This window comes from Mercenaria mercenaria, chromosome 2 (genome assembly GCF_021730395.1).
Source record: "Mercenaria mercenaria strain notata chromosome 2, MADL_Memer_1, whole genome shotgun sequence".
In the NCBI taxonomy this organism is placed as follows: domain Eukaryota; kingdom Metazoa; phylum Mollusca; class Bivalvia; order Venerida; family Veneridae; genus Mercenaria; species Mercenaria mercenaria.
Window position 1 is genome coordinate 104,283,780 of NC_069362.1, and position 21,270 is coordinate 104,305,049.

Consider the following 21,270-nt stretch of genomic DNA (forward strand, 5'->3'; position numbering starts at 1 on the left):
TACCGAACTTTCGCTATAGTTTGAATAAAAAGTTTTTTAGTTTTTTTAGTTTTTATTAACGTCTCATTCATTTACAAACATATAAATTTACATACTGCATAAAACAATTGTAAATGACCGTTCTAATTAGAACTACAAGAGCCAATATACATATTCAAATTAAGAACAGACCATTTAACTTACAAAATCATATTAAGAATTAGAATATAATATTCTATATCATGATATCAAAATATCTCTGATATAAAACTATATGACAGTTGCAGGTAAAATACATTATATTACAAACAGTTCCAATATTTGGGCTAATCATGTCCGCTATTTATGTATATGCTTACAGGAACTATAATCTTCTAAAACATATTCTAACACGATCCGCAGCAGTTGCTATATAAACATATAGCAAAATCGCCTATACATGAATCTACGATAAAACATAGCTGTTCCATTCCACCCTACGATTGTAACATGACTGTGTGAGATTCTACATGCAGACTAAATACTTGACTTTTTCAGTGCTAAGTAGTAGTAATAAAAAGTACATCAAATTTCTGAAACAAACAATTTCTAACTGATGAATTTATTTGTTTTTATTTTTACCGTGTCCGGTAAGTTTCAACTTCAGCATCAGTGCATCTATATCTGGTCGTGTGCGTAGTTTACAATTTCTGCGTTGTAGGCACCACATATGTCAGCTAGATTCTATGTATGTCAAACAAATTCAGTCTTTTTTAAAAGAGGTACCATTATAATTGCCATTATAATTGATGATAACAAAAACGTATATGATATTGAAAAAAATATGTGAGAAATCTACAAGTTTCTGAAAATGTTGTAGAAATAAAAGAGTCTAGTACATTTACTTCCATGATTATCTTCATGCTTGACATAATGTTACTTAAAAAAGTTACGTATATCAACATCCAATTAGATTCCTATTTATCTATTTCTATTATTAGTTCGTGGATTTATTTGCAATTATTTGCATATTTATCACAGGAACGTATAACTCCATCCAGATAACGCATGATATCTATGTTAATGGCGGACATAGGTTAAATTAATGAAGTCTGAATGATGAAAGTCTTATTTCCTCAATAACTATGTGCGCACATTCACCCTGCTAGCACACTGTTGCAGTGACATTAGGGTAATATCATTGTCAGTTAAATTTATTTTATTTGATAAGCCAAACAAGGAATAACGTCCCAAACTGATCAAAGACATCCTTTCCTTTTTATGCAGTACAAATTTCCTTTAGAGATTTATGTGCTGCAACTTTTGCACAGTTGCTATTTATTTAGAACCAAGCACAAATTTAAAAAATGCAACGGTAACACGGTATACCAAATCCTTAAGCTGTTATCAAGGAAAATCGTTCCAAACAGGCGTGGAAACCAGTCTCAAAACATCTTCGTAGATATTTATTCGTTTTTTAGAGAGTTCGCATCATGTGAATTTAACCGCTTTGTAACAGATGTTAAACTTGGTCTGTGTGATATGCAAATTTTCCTTGAAATTTCGAAAAAAATCCAGAATTTCATAAGAATAGAACACTTAGGCGTTATTTTTTTTTAATTCAGATAATAAAGTTTGATTATTGAATGCGAAAAATGAGGATTATTTTGCAATGCTTTTTCTTTGCGACAATAAGTGTCATGAATGTTGAAGGTAGTACTTCTCTGAAACGAAGGCTTGGGGTTTTGGAACAGAGGATGAATGTGGTAGAAGTGCGCGTGAATACTGACCTCGAACGAGATATTGAGGCGCTAAATAAATCACTTGTTTATACAAAGGATCAAGTTTGTTCCAATAAAATGCAAAAAGGAGACAGACAGGAGATAAAATATCACTCTTCTAAAACCACTGAATTGCAAAGGTTTGATAAAGCACGTGTATCTATAGGATTTGCGAATGAAAAGAAATGGCTACGAGAGAAAATGGAGATATTTGAAAACGTCATACAAGAACAAGGACAGATGATAAACAAAAGCGTTTCTGAAATCAGAAGTGATTTAAGAAGTCACGAACAAGCAATACATGCAAAAATTGTCGGTGGATTGCAAACAAACTTTAACACGATGAATGCAAGTATGATCAATATGGAAAAAGACATAGAAAGTAATATGTCTTCTCTCAGTTCAGAGATGGTGGACATTAAAGAAAATGTAAGCGCCGAAATAAAACAGATTTGCACACTTAGGTTTCAAAGGTTAAGTGCTGAAATCCAAGAGAAGGAAAAATTTATAAATGAACAAAGACTTGAAATAAACAAACTAAAACAAAGTGTAGACCAAATGAGTGGCTTTTTGTTACCATGTCCCACAGGATGGACTCAATTCAAATCATATTGTTATTTGTACGTTGAGGATAAAGTACCGTACGATAATGCACGAGAGAGGTGTTCATCACAAGGAGCAAGTGTAGCTGATATTCAAAGCAAGGAGGAGAATGATTTCATCGTTAAATTGTGTACAGACAGTGGACACGATTTTGGTATTACATATAACGTGGTCCGGATAGGATTTACTGATGAAGTAATTGAGGATGTGTGGATATCTGACAGGACGGGTAGTAAGGCAACGTACACGTACGTATAAAGCAGATATAGATAGGAGAGAGAGAGAGAGAGAGAGGGGGGGGGGTGGGGATGGGGGGAGAGTTTATAATGTGCAATAATGTGTCATCTTAAAAGCTAAGTTTTAAAAATGTAAAAAAAAATAATCTTTTTCATTGACTTTTTTATTATTACATACGCTTCAGAGAAACGTCTTTCTTATTTTATATCTAGTAAGAAAAGCACAGTCCCATGCCGCAACCACACATCAATGTATATATGTATGTGTACATTATTAAAGTATACACAAAAACATAGAAAAAGTAACACATCTAAAAGCTTTTTACTCGTAAATGCTTCAATTTACTATGTTACTGTTTAAAATAGCTCAAGTCATTTTCTTGAAATCCTAATGTAAATGTGCTTATAAAATGATACTTTGGATATAAACATATTCGAAGGAAATAATAACGTCCATACAACAGTTCTTTTTTTATGGCTCAAAAGTTAACCCATGCTCTTGGAAATTTATGCCGAAAGTTCTGTAGAATTATTTAAACGTCCAATGCTAAAGTTTAATGATAGAAACCTTAGTATTTTAGACAGGGATATAGATTGGCGACTGTCTGCTTTAAAATTGGCACTTGAAGATGGTGTCTCCTTGTTGATCGTTGTAGCAGAAGAACAAAGACAACGTTACAATAGGAATAGACGATAGACATCTGCATAAAATCAAGTTTTATTCCTTTCGAATGTGACTGGAATATAAGAAATGTCATATTAAATTTAATCACAGGAAGGGAGCGAGACTAAAAATTATTTCTAAATTTCAGTTTAAATAGAGGATATGAATTAATCGTAAAAGAATACACACGCTGAGTAGTGGATGAAAAATGAAAGTTTTATAACTATTTTTGAATCAATATTTCTTAAATTATACTGACATATCTAATTAAACAATTCGAGTTTTGTGTACTTTGACGACATAAAAGCGAAAGATTCCTTATTTTGCTTATCTGACCTACAACTGCGATAAAATGTCCCTTTAAATGTAATTCATTTTTACTTTGAATAAGGTAAGATAATTTGAGTTTCCTGTTCAGATTGATTACTAGCATTGTTTTCGCGACATCACATATTAATCATTTAAGGACTGTCAAAGCAATGTTCAGTTCGATGAAGTAGTCTCTTTCTGTTTCATTTAATTGGCGAAATAATTAAGTATAGATCTATGTCTTGAAAATATACCGGTGTATCCCTTGAAATATTTTCGGCAGTCATAGTATATACATGTATTTGACAACTACTTCTATGGAACGCCATAGCTTTCTTATGATGTTGATTTAGCACTTTATGATGTGCATACATCTGTATCTGACGTGCTTCTACTTGCATGTGCAGTGCTTATACATGGATATGATGTGCTTATCACTGTATATGGTGTGATTACATCAGTATGTGCGGTGATTTTAGCTTTATATGCGGTCCTTTCAGATGTATATGCGATACTTTTATCTGATTGTGCGGTATATTTAACTTTGTATGCGATCGTTTCAACTGTTTGTGCGGTGCTTTCATCTTTATATGCGTCGCCTTTATCCTTATATGCTGTGCAATTAATTATATGCGGATTTAACTGTATGCGGAGTGCTCTTATCTGTATATACGGTGATTTTCACATTAAATGTTTTGCTTTTGACTTGATATGCGATGCTTTAAACTACATATGTTGTGTTTTTAACTTTATATGATATGCTTTCTACTGTATGCGTGGTACTTACAACTGTATATGAATTGGTTTTACATTTTCATGCGGTGGTTTCAGCTGCATATGCGGTGATTTTAGCTCTATATGTGGTGCTTTCTAATGTGTATGCAGTGCTTTTAACGGTATATGGGGCTGTTTCACCTTTCGTTGGTCCTCTTTTCATTATGTATAGTAGTTCGATTTTCATATTCGGTACTTCCAACTTTATTTGCGGTGATTTCAAGTGTATATGCGGTGCAAACTCATTATGTTTAAACAACATTATGAGATCCAGTTTATTACGAAAATTAACGAGTATCGTCGAAAATATCTGACATTAGGATTTCATACAAGGGTATTATTATTTATAAACATGTGTCAACATGGTCTTTAAGTTAGGAGAGAATGCAAAGAAAACAATAGGAAAATAAACAACATACGCCTTTTTTCGCACTTAAGGTTATTTTCGTTAACGATTTTGACACACACACACACACACACACATCATAAATATTTGCTGTTCATTTCGTGAACATGTGCAGACATGTTCTTTAAAGTAACAGAAAATACAGTTCTAAAAATTTCGCATATGTAATGTTATTTTCGTTATCGATTTTGACGCTCGCTAATTTATTCCTAATTACTTTAACACTGTTTTTTACTCTACGGGGTTTCGAATGAAAAGACTCTATAGTTCTCACTCTGTTTCATTTAACGTTTGTCGATAGTTATCCTGAAACTATTAAATTATATAGCAGTGTTATTACCCTTAGGGTTATCAAATGTTCAAATAGTCTATAGTTTTCACTCTGTTTTATTAACGTTTCGGCCTTAAGGCCTTTATCAAAATGACAAATAACGAATAATTCTCTACATCATGGCTTCTTTCAATACAACAAATGAAAAACAAACCCGGAATTGACGTAACGTTGTTAAACGTCACTGACAAGTCACGCTAAAAATCGAAACACATGATTATGTGATAGAGAATGTCTGTAGCTATCCAGTTAATATGAACGTACATAGTATGTATGAAAAGTAATGGGAGTAGATTAAATATATTTTAAATACAGAAACATATCAAAACAATTCCATATTGTTCACGGAATACGGTGTTTACTCTTACGTAGGATAATGTAGGTATATATATCAAAAATATATTACAAAAATAGACGATGGTAAACATATCCACAAACTGTTGCATTCAACTATCTTGCAATTACTAAGAAACAAAATTAAAGTCGTAGAAGCATAATAGTATTTGATCAAACAAAAAAAAATGCTGTAAAAAGTAAGCAAAAATTACGCATTAAGGTAATTAATTCCAAAAATGAAGTTTTTATATTAACATTGGAATTTGTGAAATTAAAACTAAAATGTATTGGAATCTAATAAATGTACGTTAAAGGCAGAATAAAGGACATGCTATAGGAAAGAAATACATTTCAAATAAACACATTAAAGGTGTGGACTGACAATGCAAACAAAACTAAAACAAAAACCTTTTCCTAAAACCAATTTTCCTCCAGAAAAGTTAATGTTACTTAATTAGCCTTAAATTGATTGAGTTTATTGATATTCTCTCCAAAGACCCCCAAGTTTTGTTTTCGTGTTTAGTCCATTTGGTGTCTCTGTCTGAAATTCGTGGATCCACTCAGTTACCTTGATCTGTCGCTAGTATCTACTGATCTCTTTCATGTACTCTAACAGCAACACTATCTATGTTATGATCAGGCATATTAAAATGAAATGTTCTATCACAGGTTTTGTACGTTTCAGTCTGCTTCATGCTCTCTTCAATTCTCAGTGATCTTGAAATTTCACACTCTTTCATATTATTAAATTGAAAGTTGGGACAATGACAATATATGCATGCAGAAACTTTTCACTAGCACCATCTCCGTCCGTATAACACACAGGAAATGCCCCGTGTTTGATACGGACTGTATCTGACATGGAGCTTAGTTAAATAAGCTATTTATTTACTCTTAACCGCAATGTAGGAGAATATGTACTACATATTATATACAAAAAAATAAGCGGTGGCAAACAAACATATTCACACAATTTTGTATTTTAACCATCAAACAATTACTAACAAAACTGAACGAATGAATAAATAGTTTTAGATCAAACAAAATGAAAAATTTGAAAAAAGTAATTTTTACGTATTAAGGGAGGTAATTCCAAAATATATATTTTATATTTCCTGGACGTTAATCATTTATTTTTGCTTTATGAGTGTCTACTGATCGTATCTGTATAATGATATAAAATAGATTTAAATTAGATATAAAACATAAAAGTATGCATTTAAAATAAATTTAAATTAGATATAAAACAAAAAAGTATGGCTTATTTACGCGAAAATAACCTTAGTCGGATGTTTTCGGAAATATTCGTTAACTTTCGTATAAATATTCCGATCTCATAGTAATGTAGTTTGCACATAGTGTTATTTGCACCGCATATAAAGTTGAAAGCACTGGATATAAATATAAAGGTACAGCATATACAGTTAAACGAACCGTATATACAGTTGAAAGCACCGCATATACAATTGAATGCACCACATATACAGTAGAAAGAACTGCATATAATATTAAAAAGACCACAAATACAGATGGAATGACCGCATGTACTATAAAAAGCACCGCATACACAATTGAAACAACAATATACACAGTTAAAATCACCGCAAATACAGATGGAAGCACCGCATATACAGTGTTAAGCACATCATATACATATATAAGCACTGACATACAAGTAGAGGCACTTGATATATTGATGTGTGTACAGCATAAAGTGCTAAATCAACAATAGAAGACAGTCATGGCGTTCCATATACTTCACTATCCGATGGCTTCTCACCACAATAATCCAATTATAACAATATCATCTTAACTCACGGCTTCGTTTAAATGCATCCATAACCATGCGTCAAAGCTAAGGCAAACTTTGACTTACTGTCCTAAAGCAGGCTTTAGACCCTCAACCTCTTGGTCAGACAAATTTTGCTCAACACGTTATGTTATTCAATAGTGAGCATTTTAAAGAACCATTGTGGCAACCGGTCCTATCAGACGAAACAGTGAGAATCGGGGGCGTTTCCTCAAAGCTTAAGGTTTCTTTACGCAATAAATGATATCATAACTCCCATTCAATCTGAAAAGTCTAATAGTAAAAGACAGTTAAAACTGACAGTTTCTGTCTTGGCTTAAGTATTTTAGACAAAAACATGTCACTCTGTAAAAATGATGTATAATAGATCATTAAATTTACCTTTACCTTGCTAAATTTCTAAAATGGACTGGTCTATCATTCAATTAAACAAACGACCAACACAAGATAAAAGGGGATACCGAGAGCTTTATTTATTACTAAACATATCTAACTACAGCTCCAACTAATAAAAGCTCGCAAATACATCAGTACATGGAGACCGTTCTGCGCATGCTAAAACATAATAAGAGATCAATAGATTATTAAACAAGTAATCTTGACAAATAACATTTTACACTTCAATACTAGCATAAGTCAATAAACAACAGCATGAATGAACACACCACTTGTCATGGGAGTAAGCCGACCCTGAGAAAAATACATGAAAGCAGACCCGTCCTGACTGGCATTAGCTGTTAATTGAAAACTGTTGAAAATGGCCTTGACCGGACAAAGTGCATTACCTTTCCAACGAGGTAACGGAACTTCATAGTTTCTTGACTGAAATTGATTAACCTTGTTCCATCGAATCAATAAAGATACACCCCAGGTGAAAACTTTAGCATCTTGACGCCGAAGTTGTTTGTCGGCGTTACATTTGTCATGCATAACATTGCTCTTTCCAAGAAGACCAAAAAACATACAAAGACTTATTGCCCAGACCGACGCATCTTTTGAGCAGCGAAGATCGAGCTTAGATAGAAGTAAGCGTAATAAGTCTGGGGTGATAGGTTTCTTTGCATTAAGATTATTTCCCAAATGACGTCGTATACCTCTTAAGAGTGCAATGCGAAATTATTAAGGAGAGGATTAGGCAGACCCCATTCGACATGTAAAAGATGTACAATGTTTAAATATTGTTTAACAGAGTTATATTTTAACATCCTAGTTAAAAATGCAGCGTAACGGCACAAAGTATATAAATAATTTATCGGCATACCAGATGACTGGCTTGACCAGAGGGTATAAACAAATTCCCCGTTAAAGTGCTGATAGAAATCCCAGAGCGGCCATCCACCATGGCCATTGTTCCATTTAAAACGTCTAAGAAATATAACCACCACTTGTTATCCTGTTTCATATTCTTCGTAACAAGCGTCCTGTGCCAGGCATTTCGCAGGTTATTTGCCCGATCAAATAGCCTGCGCATGTGGAATCTGCCGCCGTACATGCATTGTGTAATAAAATGTTTATCGCCGTTACATTTCCATTTTAAACCCGTGGCTTTGTAGTTTGATGGATATAGTTTCACAGATCTATCAGCGGAAGACAAGTCAACTTTGGCAAAATAACAATTAGGTGTGACTAAATCTATTGCATCTTGAATGGACTCGTATCGGAAATGAGTTGTGCTTTTGAAGTTACGACGAGAGGATCCCTCTGGCCGGGAACAGTCATGAATTATTCGCACTTTGTTTGATTCTTTTTTAGAGATAGCTGCGAGAGCTGACACAATAGTTGGTTTATTGTAAACTATTTTATAATGACCGTTATCCAGTTCCGTTTTTATTTGTGATTCGTTACGCGCGCGCACTCCGGCAGTGGCAGACTTATAATTGTCTACGTCAACTGAATTTATAACTTTGTCAATTCACCATTTTTAATTCCTGAAAGAATAAAATCCCGGTCCGAATAACCCTCCGGTAAGTTCCTCTCCCACGCTTCGTAGTTTAGAGCATGCGTCCAGCGAAACGTTCGACCCTGAAGCGGGAGGGGTGTGTGCGGTTTGCTGTTTAGGTGTAGGTTTTACATGTCTGTAGCGGCAATTGGTACCAAAGGGACATGTTCCACTGGCCTTGAATATTCTACAGTCTTCTTTTTGCTGATGTTCAGTGTATTGTTTCATGTCCGAAGGCATTCTGGCGCGTTTCGCTATCAAGATTTGTAACTCCATGTGTGGTGAAAATGTACCCCACTGAAAATCATGCTCGGATTGTAGTTCTCGGTAAGTATAATCAAAGTTTAGCACACTACTCCACTCATAAATGTCCGCAAATTCAAAATTTGTTGTAGTGTACGCCAGGTAGTATTCAATGTGTTGGCGTTTCAACTGGCCACTTTGTAATAGACATTTGCGAATTAAGACGAAGTGGACTGTGGACACCTAGGACGATCGATATTTTAAGGGGGGCATCTCAACATTTAAAAATCATACTATGAGCAGACGAATTAGATTCCCATAATAACGCTAAGGTGTGTCTTATTATCCCCTGCCGAGGGCAAAGAGATATTGTTTTGACGTCGTCCGTGCGTCTGTGCATCCGTCTGTCAGAAATTGAAAATGCTTATGATCCAAAAATAATCCAAAAAGTGTTTCAGCTAGAAACACCAGACCTCAAACAATTTTAATGAAAAACACGACCTCTGCTCATTCTAAGAATTATTCCCCTTGACCAAGAAAAACAGAGTTTTTGTTTGAAAGAAAATGCTTATAATTCAAAACGTCTTTTAGCTAGAATAACCAAACTTCATATAAATATTAATTAGCACATGATCTTTGCTCATAAACAATTATATCCTCATTGACCCGGTAAAAGAAGATATTTTCCCCTTAATTTGTTTGCAATGAAAAAATGAAAATCCTTATAATTCAAAAAGAGTTTCAGCTAGAATCACCAAACCTCGCATAATTATTAATTAGTAAATGGCCTTTGCTCACATATATAACTATTCCTTTTACTCAGTAAAAACAGGGTTTTCTCGTAGATTTGGTAAAAAAAAATATTGGTCAAAATTAAAAAAAAAGTACTTAAGCTACAATCACAATACCTCAAATTATTATTAATTAGCACATGATCTTTGCTCACACGGATCCCCCTTTATGCAGTAAAAGCAGAGTATTTACCTTGATTAAGATTTGGTAAAACATAGGGAATTTTGACAATATCTAAAAACCTATACATGGATCTTCATGACACTTTACACAAAATTTTATATAGATCACTGTAAGGCAGTGGTACACACGTAACTTTGTGAGGATTTCTTCATTAACCAGAGTTATTGCCCTAAAATTATTTTACATTCCATAAAGTCCAACATAACAAAGCGACTTCATGAAATTTAACACAGATATAGATCACTATAGGGCGATGATGCATGCGTACCTTCATCAGAATCTCTTCAGTAACTGCAGAAATATTGTTCATTATTTTTTTTTTTTTTTTGAATTCATTAATTCGCACGAAACAATATAAATGTTATCCATTGATGGATCCTCGTGCAACTTATAGATCACTACAGAGCAGATTTTTTTCCCTTCATTTTGTAAAAATTATAGGAAACAACAAACCGTTGTACGTTCTTTATGTACATAACTTGTATATATCTTCAAATAATCTTTGCTCATAAACAATTATATCCTCATTGACCCGGTAAAAGAAGATATTTTCCCCTTAATTTGTTTGCAATGAAAAAATGAAAATCCTTATACAATGCTTTGTCTTACACAATGACGGACGACATATATAATAGGTTTGAAGAGTGTTAAGTATCATTTCTATTATATATCATCTCCTAGCTAACACTGTCCCTACATTTATGAAAAAATGTTCTGCCCAAGTTTCATGTAGAAGTGTAAAGAATGTTTTTGTACGATTTAATTTACTGTCCTACCTTTTAACGTTAGATGACATAGTTTCAGACTTGACCTAGAATTGATAAAGGCAAACATTTTGACAATGGTTCATATCAGTCTGGTGAACAATTTAGTCTCCGGGTTTTATAAAGATCGAAATGAAATCATCGCCTCTAGTGTGTTTACGATGTTTTTCCACGACATTAATTTTTGACCCTAGATAATCTAGTTTCAAACTTTTCAAACTTGATTTAGATTTAATAAAGACAAATATTCTGACCAGGTCTTATATGTATCCAGTAAAAAATGGAGTCGAAAGTGTTAATAAGTTTTTTCATGATTTCACCTAGTCACATAATGACCAAGTGTTAAACTCTGTCGAAATTTTCCCAACACAATATTCTGACAAAGTTTCATAACGATTGGACTAAAATTGCAAACTCGAGGGTGTTAATCGTAAAATTGTAAACGACGGACCACGACGGACGACACAGTGCTTCTACAATAGTATATACTTGAATCTTAGGTGCGCAACTCCTAATGTAGAATGACATTCCAAAACAATTTCATGCCGGTCGTTCAATACTTTTAGATAGGCGTATTTGACGGACAGACGGACGGACGAACAGACGAAGCCAAATCTACATCCCCTACCGGGAAGTAGTGGCATAATAAGCCAGACATATCAACGTATGCGCATTTTCCCATCGTACATAATATAATAATGTTGAGATGGCCCCCGTGAAAAATCTGTCGGCTTAGGTGTTCACACTCCACTTCATCTTAATTCGCAAATGTCTACTAAGAAATTCATTACCCCATGTTGGCAGCCCCCACCCCCTTCCCCCGCCACTCTTCAATGTGAATGCCGAGATATGGATGTTCGTCCTAGCTCCGTTCTCAAAACTAAAGTTTCCTGATGTGCTTGACCTGAGCGCAACACAAACTCTTTTCTCCTGTTTTGGCGACGCCGTTTGCACTTTTCTGACAGAAACTGTGTTATATGGACAGCTTTACGAGACGTTGCCTTCATCGTAAGAATCACTCTTGAATCCATATGCAAATTAGTATTATATACGGCATTCATGTTTTTGTCAACAATTGAGTCTCCAAGCAAAGTATCTAAGGTTTCACCTGCTGTTTCTTTCAGATATTTTGTTTCAAGCAGTTTTAGTGCTTCAACAGTGCATAGTTCCTCAGTCCGCAAACTTTGGGTCACTTTTCTTGGCAATTTTAAGCTGCTTGCCCAAGAGTCAAAATTAAATTCCGTATCTGCACTTTCTTCCACCTGGGCTTCTGCCATGTTAGCAATATACTGACTTAAAATATAAACGGTAACATAATTTTATTCCAATTTCTGGATTAAATGAAAAGCTAGTTGCTTGCGCAAAATGTAAAGTAAAACTGCCTAGAATAAACGCGGGAATACTCGGAAACTCTCGGACCCTGCGTGGAGAATGTCGTTACGCTCTACTGAGCGCAAAGCGACTGCTGCTTGCATGTTTAAATACAATTATTGAACTTAATTCCACTTTGGGCAGTAGCATTTATTATTCTATATCTATTTTATCTATCCAATCGTGAACGTTCATTTGCAACACGTGACCGTACAATATAATATATTACCTTATTGGACGCACGTGCGTACAAAAATCCTGTATATTTTCCGTATTTGGACGGTTAAAAAATTCCCATGTTAAACATACGATAGGTGTCGGCCCGGTACAATTTCTCCTTCTTTGCTGTATAGTAAAACAAGCACTTCTGGACATGGATTGTGAATTTCACAACAAAATTGCAGCATTGACAGCTCTGTATTTCTGAAGAGTAATACTATCCGAGTCAATATATCACAGAAAAACACCACCGTCAACGATGAACTTTTTTGCTACACATCAAAGTATCTAGTCCATGTTTAAATTTCCCACTGACATCTGTCATGGCCACCAGTCTGGTGTAGTTTTTTCATCCTTCCGCACAGAAATGTAATCCTGAAAAACACACATAAAACAACTGTTAAAGACATCAGAAATGACAAAAAATGTACACAGTATCAATAAATACATTTGGTAAATAACATGCCAAAGTACGGATAGCGTTAAATTGGGAACTTCAAAATTTCAAAGAACTACTTTCTAGGATACAACGACCCGGAAGTACTTCTATACCGGGGTGACACCGATAAAGCTCGAAACGCGTGAAAATGTTCCGAATGTAAATCGGGTGAAGTAGGCGCTCTATGTCCAGAGTTAGATTATGCGTCTTGAAATGAGGAAGGCAGAAATACAATATTCAGTGAATCATTTTAATTTAAACTAAAATAAAATAGCTATAAAATAAAAATGTTATTTAACATTGAACTGTACAATTCGAGATATATTTGGACTCGTACCCAGCTGGGAAAACCATACTGGACTCGCCTAGCGGCCCGTCCAATATGGTTTTCTCAGCTGGGTACGAGTCCAAATATATCTCCGTATTGTACGGAACAATGTTAAATAACCTAATATTATTCGAAAGGGTGTTCACTGAATATTTACTGACTCAATAGCAAACAGTGCAGATCATGGTTAGTCTGCACACCCATGAAGGCTAATCTTGGTCAGCACTGGCCGCATAGACAGAATCACTTGCCGCCAGAAAGCTATAGGTTAAATACCATACTCGAAATAATCATATATTAATTTATCATTAATCATCATATTTTAATGAATTTGATAGAAAATAATAACCATCATTGTGAAAACTTTACTTTCTATTTATCATATATTAAAATGGTTGGAAAAACGTCATTTGTTTTCAATTACACCTAGCGAAACAACTACAACACATTTTCCGTCTCTGCCCAAGGAAACAAAAATAGTTCTGTAAAACCGACGAAAGTACAGTTAATGTTTGTCACTGTTGTGTATAGTGAAAACACGTAAATTTTGTTTTATTGGCAAACATACAATATCCGCTAATATTGTAATAATGACAAGTTCATACCAATAACATTTTTATTATTGTGTTTCATCTTTAAAACAAATACAATTAAATTAAACATTAGTTTTCATCACTGTTTCTCAATATTTCATTAGAAGGGACACAGTAAGTTCAAAATATTATTTATATGAAGTTGCTGAGTCATTAACGAAACATACCCGCGGCTACAACATCCAATCAAAGTAATGAAAGTACAGAAAGGCTGGCTACCACAAAACACTGGATGAAAACTGTGCGAGAAAGATGTTTGCAAAATCTTAGATATTATGGGTTTTCTATCCATATCAAACTGTGGCGAGCATAGGGTACTGTTGTAATGAATCATCTTGATTAACTTGAGAAGGTAGTGTAAGGATATTACAGACTATAGATGGTGAAAAAATACATTGTGTTTGCTCCATTCAAAGTTAACACTAAAAAGTTGATACATTGACTTTAATATAGCATGGACTTGCATATAATTAAGTAAAATCTCATATCAATATACCGTGTTTAGGAGACTATCCTAAGGACAATGAAATTGCTTACAATGTGTAAGTTTTAAGGGGTACAAACAATAGCAATACAAGACTTTGTTCTGGTTAGGGACATTAGAAAAAATTGAGGTATTTTAAAGAACAATTACAAGAAACGGAGGAACTATAATGGAAGAAGAAGTAAAGAATATGAAAAATACCCTACGTTGCCAAATTAAACCTTTATGAATAAACTATCGGCTTTTACTCTTGAACTTTTGATAACGATTTTGCATATTTTGACAGTCAACGTTAATATATGTTTATAAAGAAGCGATAATATAACGATATTTTACTTTTTGAAAAAAACATTGAGGGACATAATATCAGTAACAAACACAACATCTATACTTCGATATGCAATCCCCCAAATCATGTATGAACATTAATCAGGTTGAAAAGACTTGTATTTTTAATAAATTAATGTTCTAGTAAATCACGGTGAATTTAATGCCATAGGAATAATTCCTATATATATATATTATATATATATATATATATATATATATATATATATATATATATATATATATATATATATATATATATATATACATATACTAGAAGAAACGTACGTGCGGTATGGCTTCAAACAGCCTAAAATAGAACATAGAAAAACCTAAATAATCTAAGAAAATCTAAAAATAGATGCCCGAAGAAAACTCCATTATTTGAATTTAGGGATATAAAATGACATCGTTTTAATGTCTGTCAGAGTTTTAATGTATCTTCAAGATAAAAGCACTGAAGTACTGATGGGGCGATTTTTTTGTCGGTATGAGGGAAATTTTGGGCTCGAACCCCGTTGCAAACCGGACAGTTAATGATTATGGTCTAGTCCTATTCCTTCCCTTATACCATGGTTAGGAAAATTGACGAACCCGTAATAGTGTTCCTTCTTTTTAGCTCGACTATTCGAAGAATAAGTAGAGCTATCCTACTCACCACGGCGTCGGTGTCGGCGTCGGCGTCACACCTTGGTTAAGTTTTTCGTACCAGTCCACATTTTGACAAAGTCTTTTGAGATAAAGCTTTGAAACTTTCAACACTTGTTTACCATCACCATGGCCTGTTATAGGCAAGAGCACATAACTCCATCAAGGATTTTGGCTGAATTATGTCCCCTTTTAACTTAGAAATCATGGTTAAGTTTTTCGTACCAGTTCATATTTTGACAAAGTCTTCTAAGATAAAGCTTTGAAACTTTCAACACTTGTTTACCATCACCATGGCCAGTTATAGGCAAGAGCACATAACTCCGTCAAGGATTTTGGCTGATTTATGGCCCCTTTCGACATAGAAATCTTGGTTAAGTTTTTCGTACCAGTTCCTATTATGACAAAGTCTTTTGAGATAAAGCTTTGAAACTTTCAACACTTGTTTATCATCACCATGTCCAGTTATAGGCAAGAGCACATAACTCCATCAAGGATTTTGGCTGAATTATGGCCCTTTTTGACTTAGAAATTTGGGTTAATATTTCGTACCAGTTCATATTTTGACAAAGTCTTTTGAGATAAAGCTTTGAAACTTTCAACACCTGTTTACCATCACCATGGCCAGTTATAAGCAAGAGTACATAACTCCATCAAGGATTTTGGCTGAATTATGGCCCCTTTTAACTTATAAATCTTTTTTCTTACAAAATTTTTTGTAAAGTGTTTGACATATGGCTTTGAAACTTTTATCTCTTGTTTAGTATAATAGTCTCTATCTGTAGGAAAGAGTACATAACTCTGTCATCTATTTTGGCTGAATTATGGCCCTTTTTGGACTTTGAAATTGGTTCTGTTTTCATACAAGTCCACGTTTTGTCAAAATTATTTGACATATGGCTTTTAAACTTTGAACACTTGTTTATCATTATGATTTCCATCTGTAGGCAAGAGTACATAACTATTTTGACTGAATTATGGCCCTTTTTGGACTTTAAAATTAGTTCATACATTGCCATTTAGTGCAAGACTTATCGAAATCAAAGAAATACAGGAACATTGTTTGTCTAATCTATTTATTTCTTTTGTCTGAATATCTGTGGAAATATTTTGACCCCATTCTTCAATCAATTCTTCGAATAGTCGAGCGCGCTGTCACCAGACAGCTCTTGTTTGAAGGATATTCAATTCTTACCATAAGACTACTTTAACCATTTTTTCAGGAGGGCGTAGGTTCAAGCCCCCCTATTTTTTTCATTATATTTCTTTTATCTTGTAAGATAAACTGTTTTTTTCAAGACTTATTATCATTGATTTGTTGTACAAAAGCGGAAAGTTTTCATTTGATTAGCCATTTCTTGCTGTTTAAAGTGAAATTAATCTCTGATACAGAAGGGTGAAGGTTTAGACATCTTTGAAAACACTTAGTTACATGTTGTAAAAGTTCTTGATTTTGCATTTATTCTTTAGTTTACAAATTTGGTGGGTTTTACTTCTGCCCTATGGTTCTTTTTGAATGCAGAGAGCAAGGCCATAATTTTCCATAACTAAATCCTTTAACTTGAGGCTCCCCAGAAAATTATAATTGTTACGCAATACTTTGAGGTTTCTCATACTGAAGAATTGGGCAAAAATGGATTCTATTATCTTTCCTTGTTTATCGAGATCAACGCTATAAATTGTTGTCTCCCTTAGACCGTCTAGCTAATTATCGGTCACTATCGGATATTTTTAGCGAGTGTTGCAGATCGTTATGGTTCGGTAACTGTATGCCGAAAACAGAGACTGATAGTGGTGTTTTTTAATCGCCAAGGGAAGCATTAATTCTTCATTTTAGATAGATATTTTTATATCTTTGTAAAGAGAAAGGAATGACGGACACTTCAATAGGATAATAAATATTGTGTGTTCATTCTAATTAAAACAATATTTGTTCAAACTTTTTTACCTTCTTTGTTTCTATTGGAAAATATCAACCAGATAAAAACCAATATCGCACGGCCAGGTGATTTCAAGGGGGACAATTATACCAATAAGACGGCAAATTTTACCTAATTGTTGATCATGTTTTAGCAAAATATTTGGTAAAATGAATTAACTGCAATCGTTTTGCGCAGAGGTTATCACTTTGAAATTTGTTTCTGTTTAAGCTTGAGGAAATAATATAAATTATACAAAATTAAAAGAAAAAAAACAAAGAAAGAAAGAACAAAAAAAAGCAAAAAAAAAAAAACCGACCACTGTAAAAGCTGTTTAAAAATGCAACACAGAACACAGTGCGAAACAATGTTAACTCCAAGACTGTATAAAGTTAATGCAGTTGTTAAACATTACCATTACGGGTCCACTATCTTAATATTACCTGAAAAACAGTTGAAAACACGTGTTTAAACAAAAATCGCTTACATCTACGCCTCCGACCCCTTAAGCAAAGGAGACTTTTTACAATATATCTTTCAGCATTCGTCAGAATGTTTCTAAAACTAATTTGTTTAGTATAGAAATAGCCCAAAAAAAAAAGAAAAAGAAAAAAAACAAACAAACCCCCCCCCCCCCCCCCCCAAAAAAAAAAAAAATCAAACTGCCGTTAAATCAAATTATAGTATAGTTTCTATTGAAAATGTAAACATTATTATTTCTGTAGCAAAATATAACATGTAGATCTACGGTGGTTTGGTATACAAATGGTAGAATGTGGTCATTTGTTTCTTCTCGCGTTACTTTTGCAATTCCACGCAGCGATTACGCAGAACCTATAGCAACTGATCAGGAAGAAATGATTTTTAAAACTTTAGTCCTAAATATAGGACCTGACATAACTCATATCACTTTATTAGATCATTTTATTTAATATTTTACATTTTTTATTTTCCATGTTATGTCAGGTCGTCGAAAAAGGCTTTGATAGTAAAAATGTAAAATGTTAGAACATTAAATGTTGAACGACTTTTTCACGTCTTATTATTTGGACTATTAAAACTTATGCTTCCCTTTTACATTATACATATTTTGTGCTCATTATTTATTGTATTATATGCAAAATCATACAAAGTAAAAGATATACTTTTATTAAACATATAATTAATAATGCGCAGTATAATTCATATCGACATTTGTTGTGAATAAAACTGTGCTCGGAACCAGCTTTTGTTTAATGAGCTATTTATAGACCGAGGTCATAATCTATAATGAAGTGGCCGCTGAAAATCCGTTTCCATTTAAACAACATAAACACTATCTAATTGTTTCGATAAAATTTTAATTCGATGTGTTGTATATTTTTGTTAAATACGTCTTACATTTCGCATGATCTATCAGCTTTATCTCTGCATATTACACAGTGTGTGTATTATGCCATTGAGTTTTAACATTTACCAAAGACGAATAAGTTCCATTCGTACGGACATTTCATTCATAGGGGGCGAATTAACTTTACCTTTATTATGTAATATTTCCTACTGTTATCTAAAAGGATAGCAGAGAGATGCATGACATAATCATTTACAGACTCACGTAGAAATTATAGTATTCTATGCATTTTGGACAGCTATACAAATTTATATGCCATACATGTTATTACTGTTCTGCGGAAATGTTAGCGGGCGACTATTTACTGTTGCTTGTAAGCATATGGCGTTAAGAGAATCTGAACCGTATTGTTCACTCTGGGGCTAACCGCCCCAAAAATGTAATATATTTTAGGTTCATAAATAGATATAAAAATGTTATCAAAACTCTAACTGCAATATTTTAAGTGCGTTAATTGGTGTCAGAACATAACGCACTATCTCTACTTAATATAGACTATCCCACAATCTAAAATAAATTCGTTTTCATACATAATGAATGAGTCTATACAAAAGTGAATGAACAAGTAGAGTGACGTCACACCAGCCTAATTAAGAAACACGTTCTAAGTTTGAATATATAATTAGCGACGGCTTTATAAACGATTGTTTTTACTTTCAAATATTTTTTCTTTAAAAGAAAAACACGATAATAAAATGGTTAAATATTTTTTTTATTGAAACAGACGAGTTTAACAATTTTTAAACAAATCCGTGGTAAGACTGATATACATGACGGAACTATATGAATTGCGCATGAAATGATTTATTTTGTCAGTCTCAGCACTCGGTTGATCTTTGTGACTTTCGATTTGTGGTAATAATAGTCTGGCGAACGAGTTCGCCAGCCTAAAAACGGAAAAATATTAACTTAAGTTTGTCACAAATGGTCATATTAATAACCTTCATCTTGATTATTTTGACACACGAAAATCAAAAAATAAGTTGTATTATAAAAGTGATCTCACAACAGAAACAGTAATAATTTCTACTACTATGTATTTATTAAATATAGTGAATGTGTCTGTAAAATAGAGCGCATGTCTATGTTAAATATAGCTTATGCGTCTGTTAAATAGAACGTGTGTGTGTTAGATAAAGCGTATGCATCTATTAAATAAAGCGTACGCAATTATGTTAAATAGAATATACGTGTCTGTTAGATACAGCATATGCGTCTGGTAAATAGATTGAATGCGCCCATTAAACAGAGCGTATGTGTCGGCTAGATATAGCGTATATGACTGTTATATAGCGCATGCGTCTGTCAAAGGGGGATTTTCGTAGCGGTTGGTGGTCATAGCATGTAGCTTATTGTCAGATTATTATGAATCATTGTTTCATTTGACAATGTTATATTACCCAGTGATAACTGGAAGCAAACATGACCATCCATTTCCAGCTTAAGTCAGGAATATGTACTATACATGTATACTATATACTTGCAATGAACAACAACAATACATTGATATACTAACTGGTAATTGTCAAAGTAGCCAGTATGTACCCAGCCAGAACGCATGTGATCAAGGACCAAACTAATATGCGAGATACTTCCATTTTATTTGATGCATTTCAAGAACAATTTCTACAGATGCGAATAGTTAGTTTTTTTTATCAGAAATAGTTTTTCTTATTATTGTTAATTTGATTGTTTATTCATTTTTTTCCCTATTACCCTGATTTGAAAATATCATTCACAATTGTCCGACAGGGTTGTCATTAATAATCAAATACATGTAATCGTGTAACTAATACAGCCACGAGAATAAAATGTGAAATTTCCTCTTTTGAGGTGCATAATGACACCATTTTGAGAGCAAGAATATGTGATTGTTACATTGGTCTTTTACATTTTCAAGTATAGTTCAGTACATTGTAATTATATAGTATAACTATAATTTACCAGAGTCTGAGTGCGGAATGTGGCTCTCAGTTTAAATAATTACATCTAGACTGGTAAACAAGTCCAAAAAAGGTACCAAATTTTATTTTCTACTTACAACATTTCCATAGGTCTTTCTTATCTACATTTGCAATCTTAGACAAATAATAGCGCATTTCGTATATTTAAGAAATAATAAGTTCCCAAACGGCCTGAGTGGTATATCTTTTCGCATAAGAACGAAAAACTCTGGTTATTCTACGATAAATCACACTTAGAAACTTATTATTTCGATTCTAACACGACATAATAGCTAGTATCAATAGTGTTAGAAACAATGGTAACTACTTTTTACGACCATGAAACGCACCTTGATCGGATGACATCATTGCACGCGAGTGGTTTATTGCAGAATAACCAGAGATAGATTTTGCTCTACATGTATGTAGGTTATTTGCCGGTCGTGTTAGAATTGAAATTCGACTGTTGAGTGAAAGTAT

At 33.6% G+C, this 21,270-nt stretch overlaps 1 protein-coding gene across 1 annotated transcript; it reads left to right on the forward strand.

Moving 5' to 3' along the window:
* The first annotated feature begins 1,658 nt into the window (after positions 1-1,658).
* On the forward strand, positions 1,659-2,600 carry LOC123538392 (low affinity immunoglobulin epsilon Fc receptor-like). Its single transcript, XM_053527546.1, has one exon. The coding sequence runs from the start codon at positions 1,659-1,661 to the stop codon at positions 2,598-2,600; it is 942 nt and encodes a 313-aa protein (XP_053383521.1).
* The last annotated feature ends 18,670 nt before the right edge of the window (positions 2,601-21,270 follow it).

Excerpts from the sequence above, each read along its gene's own strand:
- LOC123538392 (XM_053527546.1), top strand. The coding sequence starts at position 1,659 with ATGAATGTTGAAGGTAGTACTTCTCTGAAACGAAGGCTTGGGGTTTTG.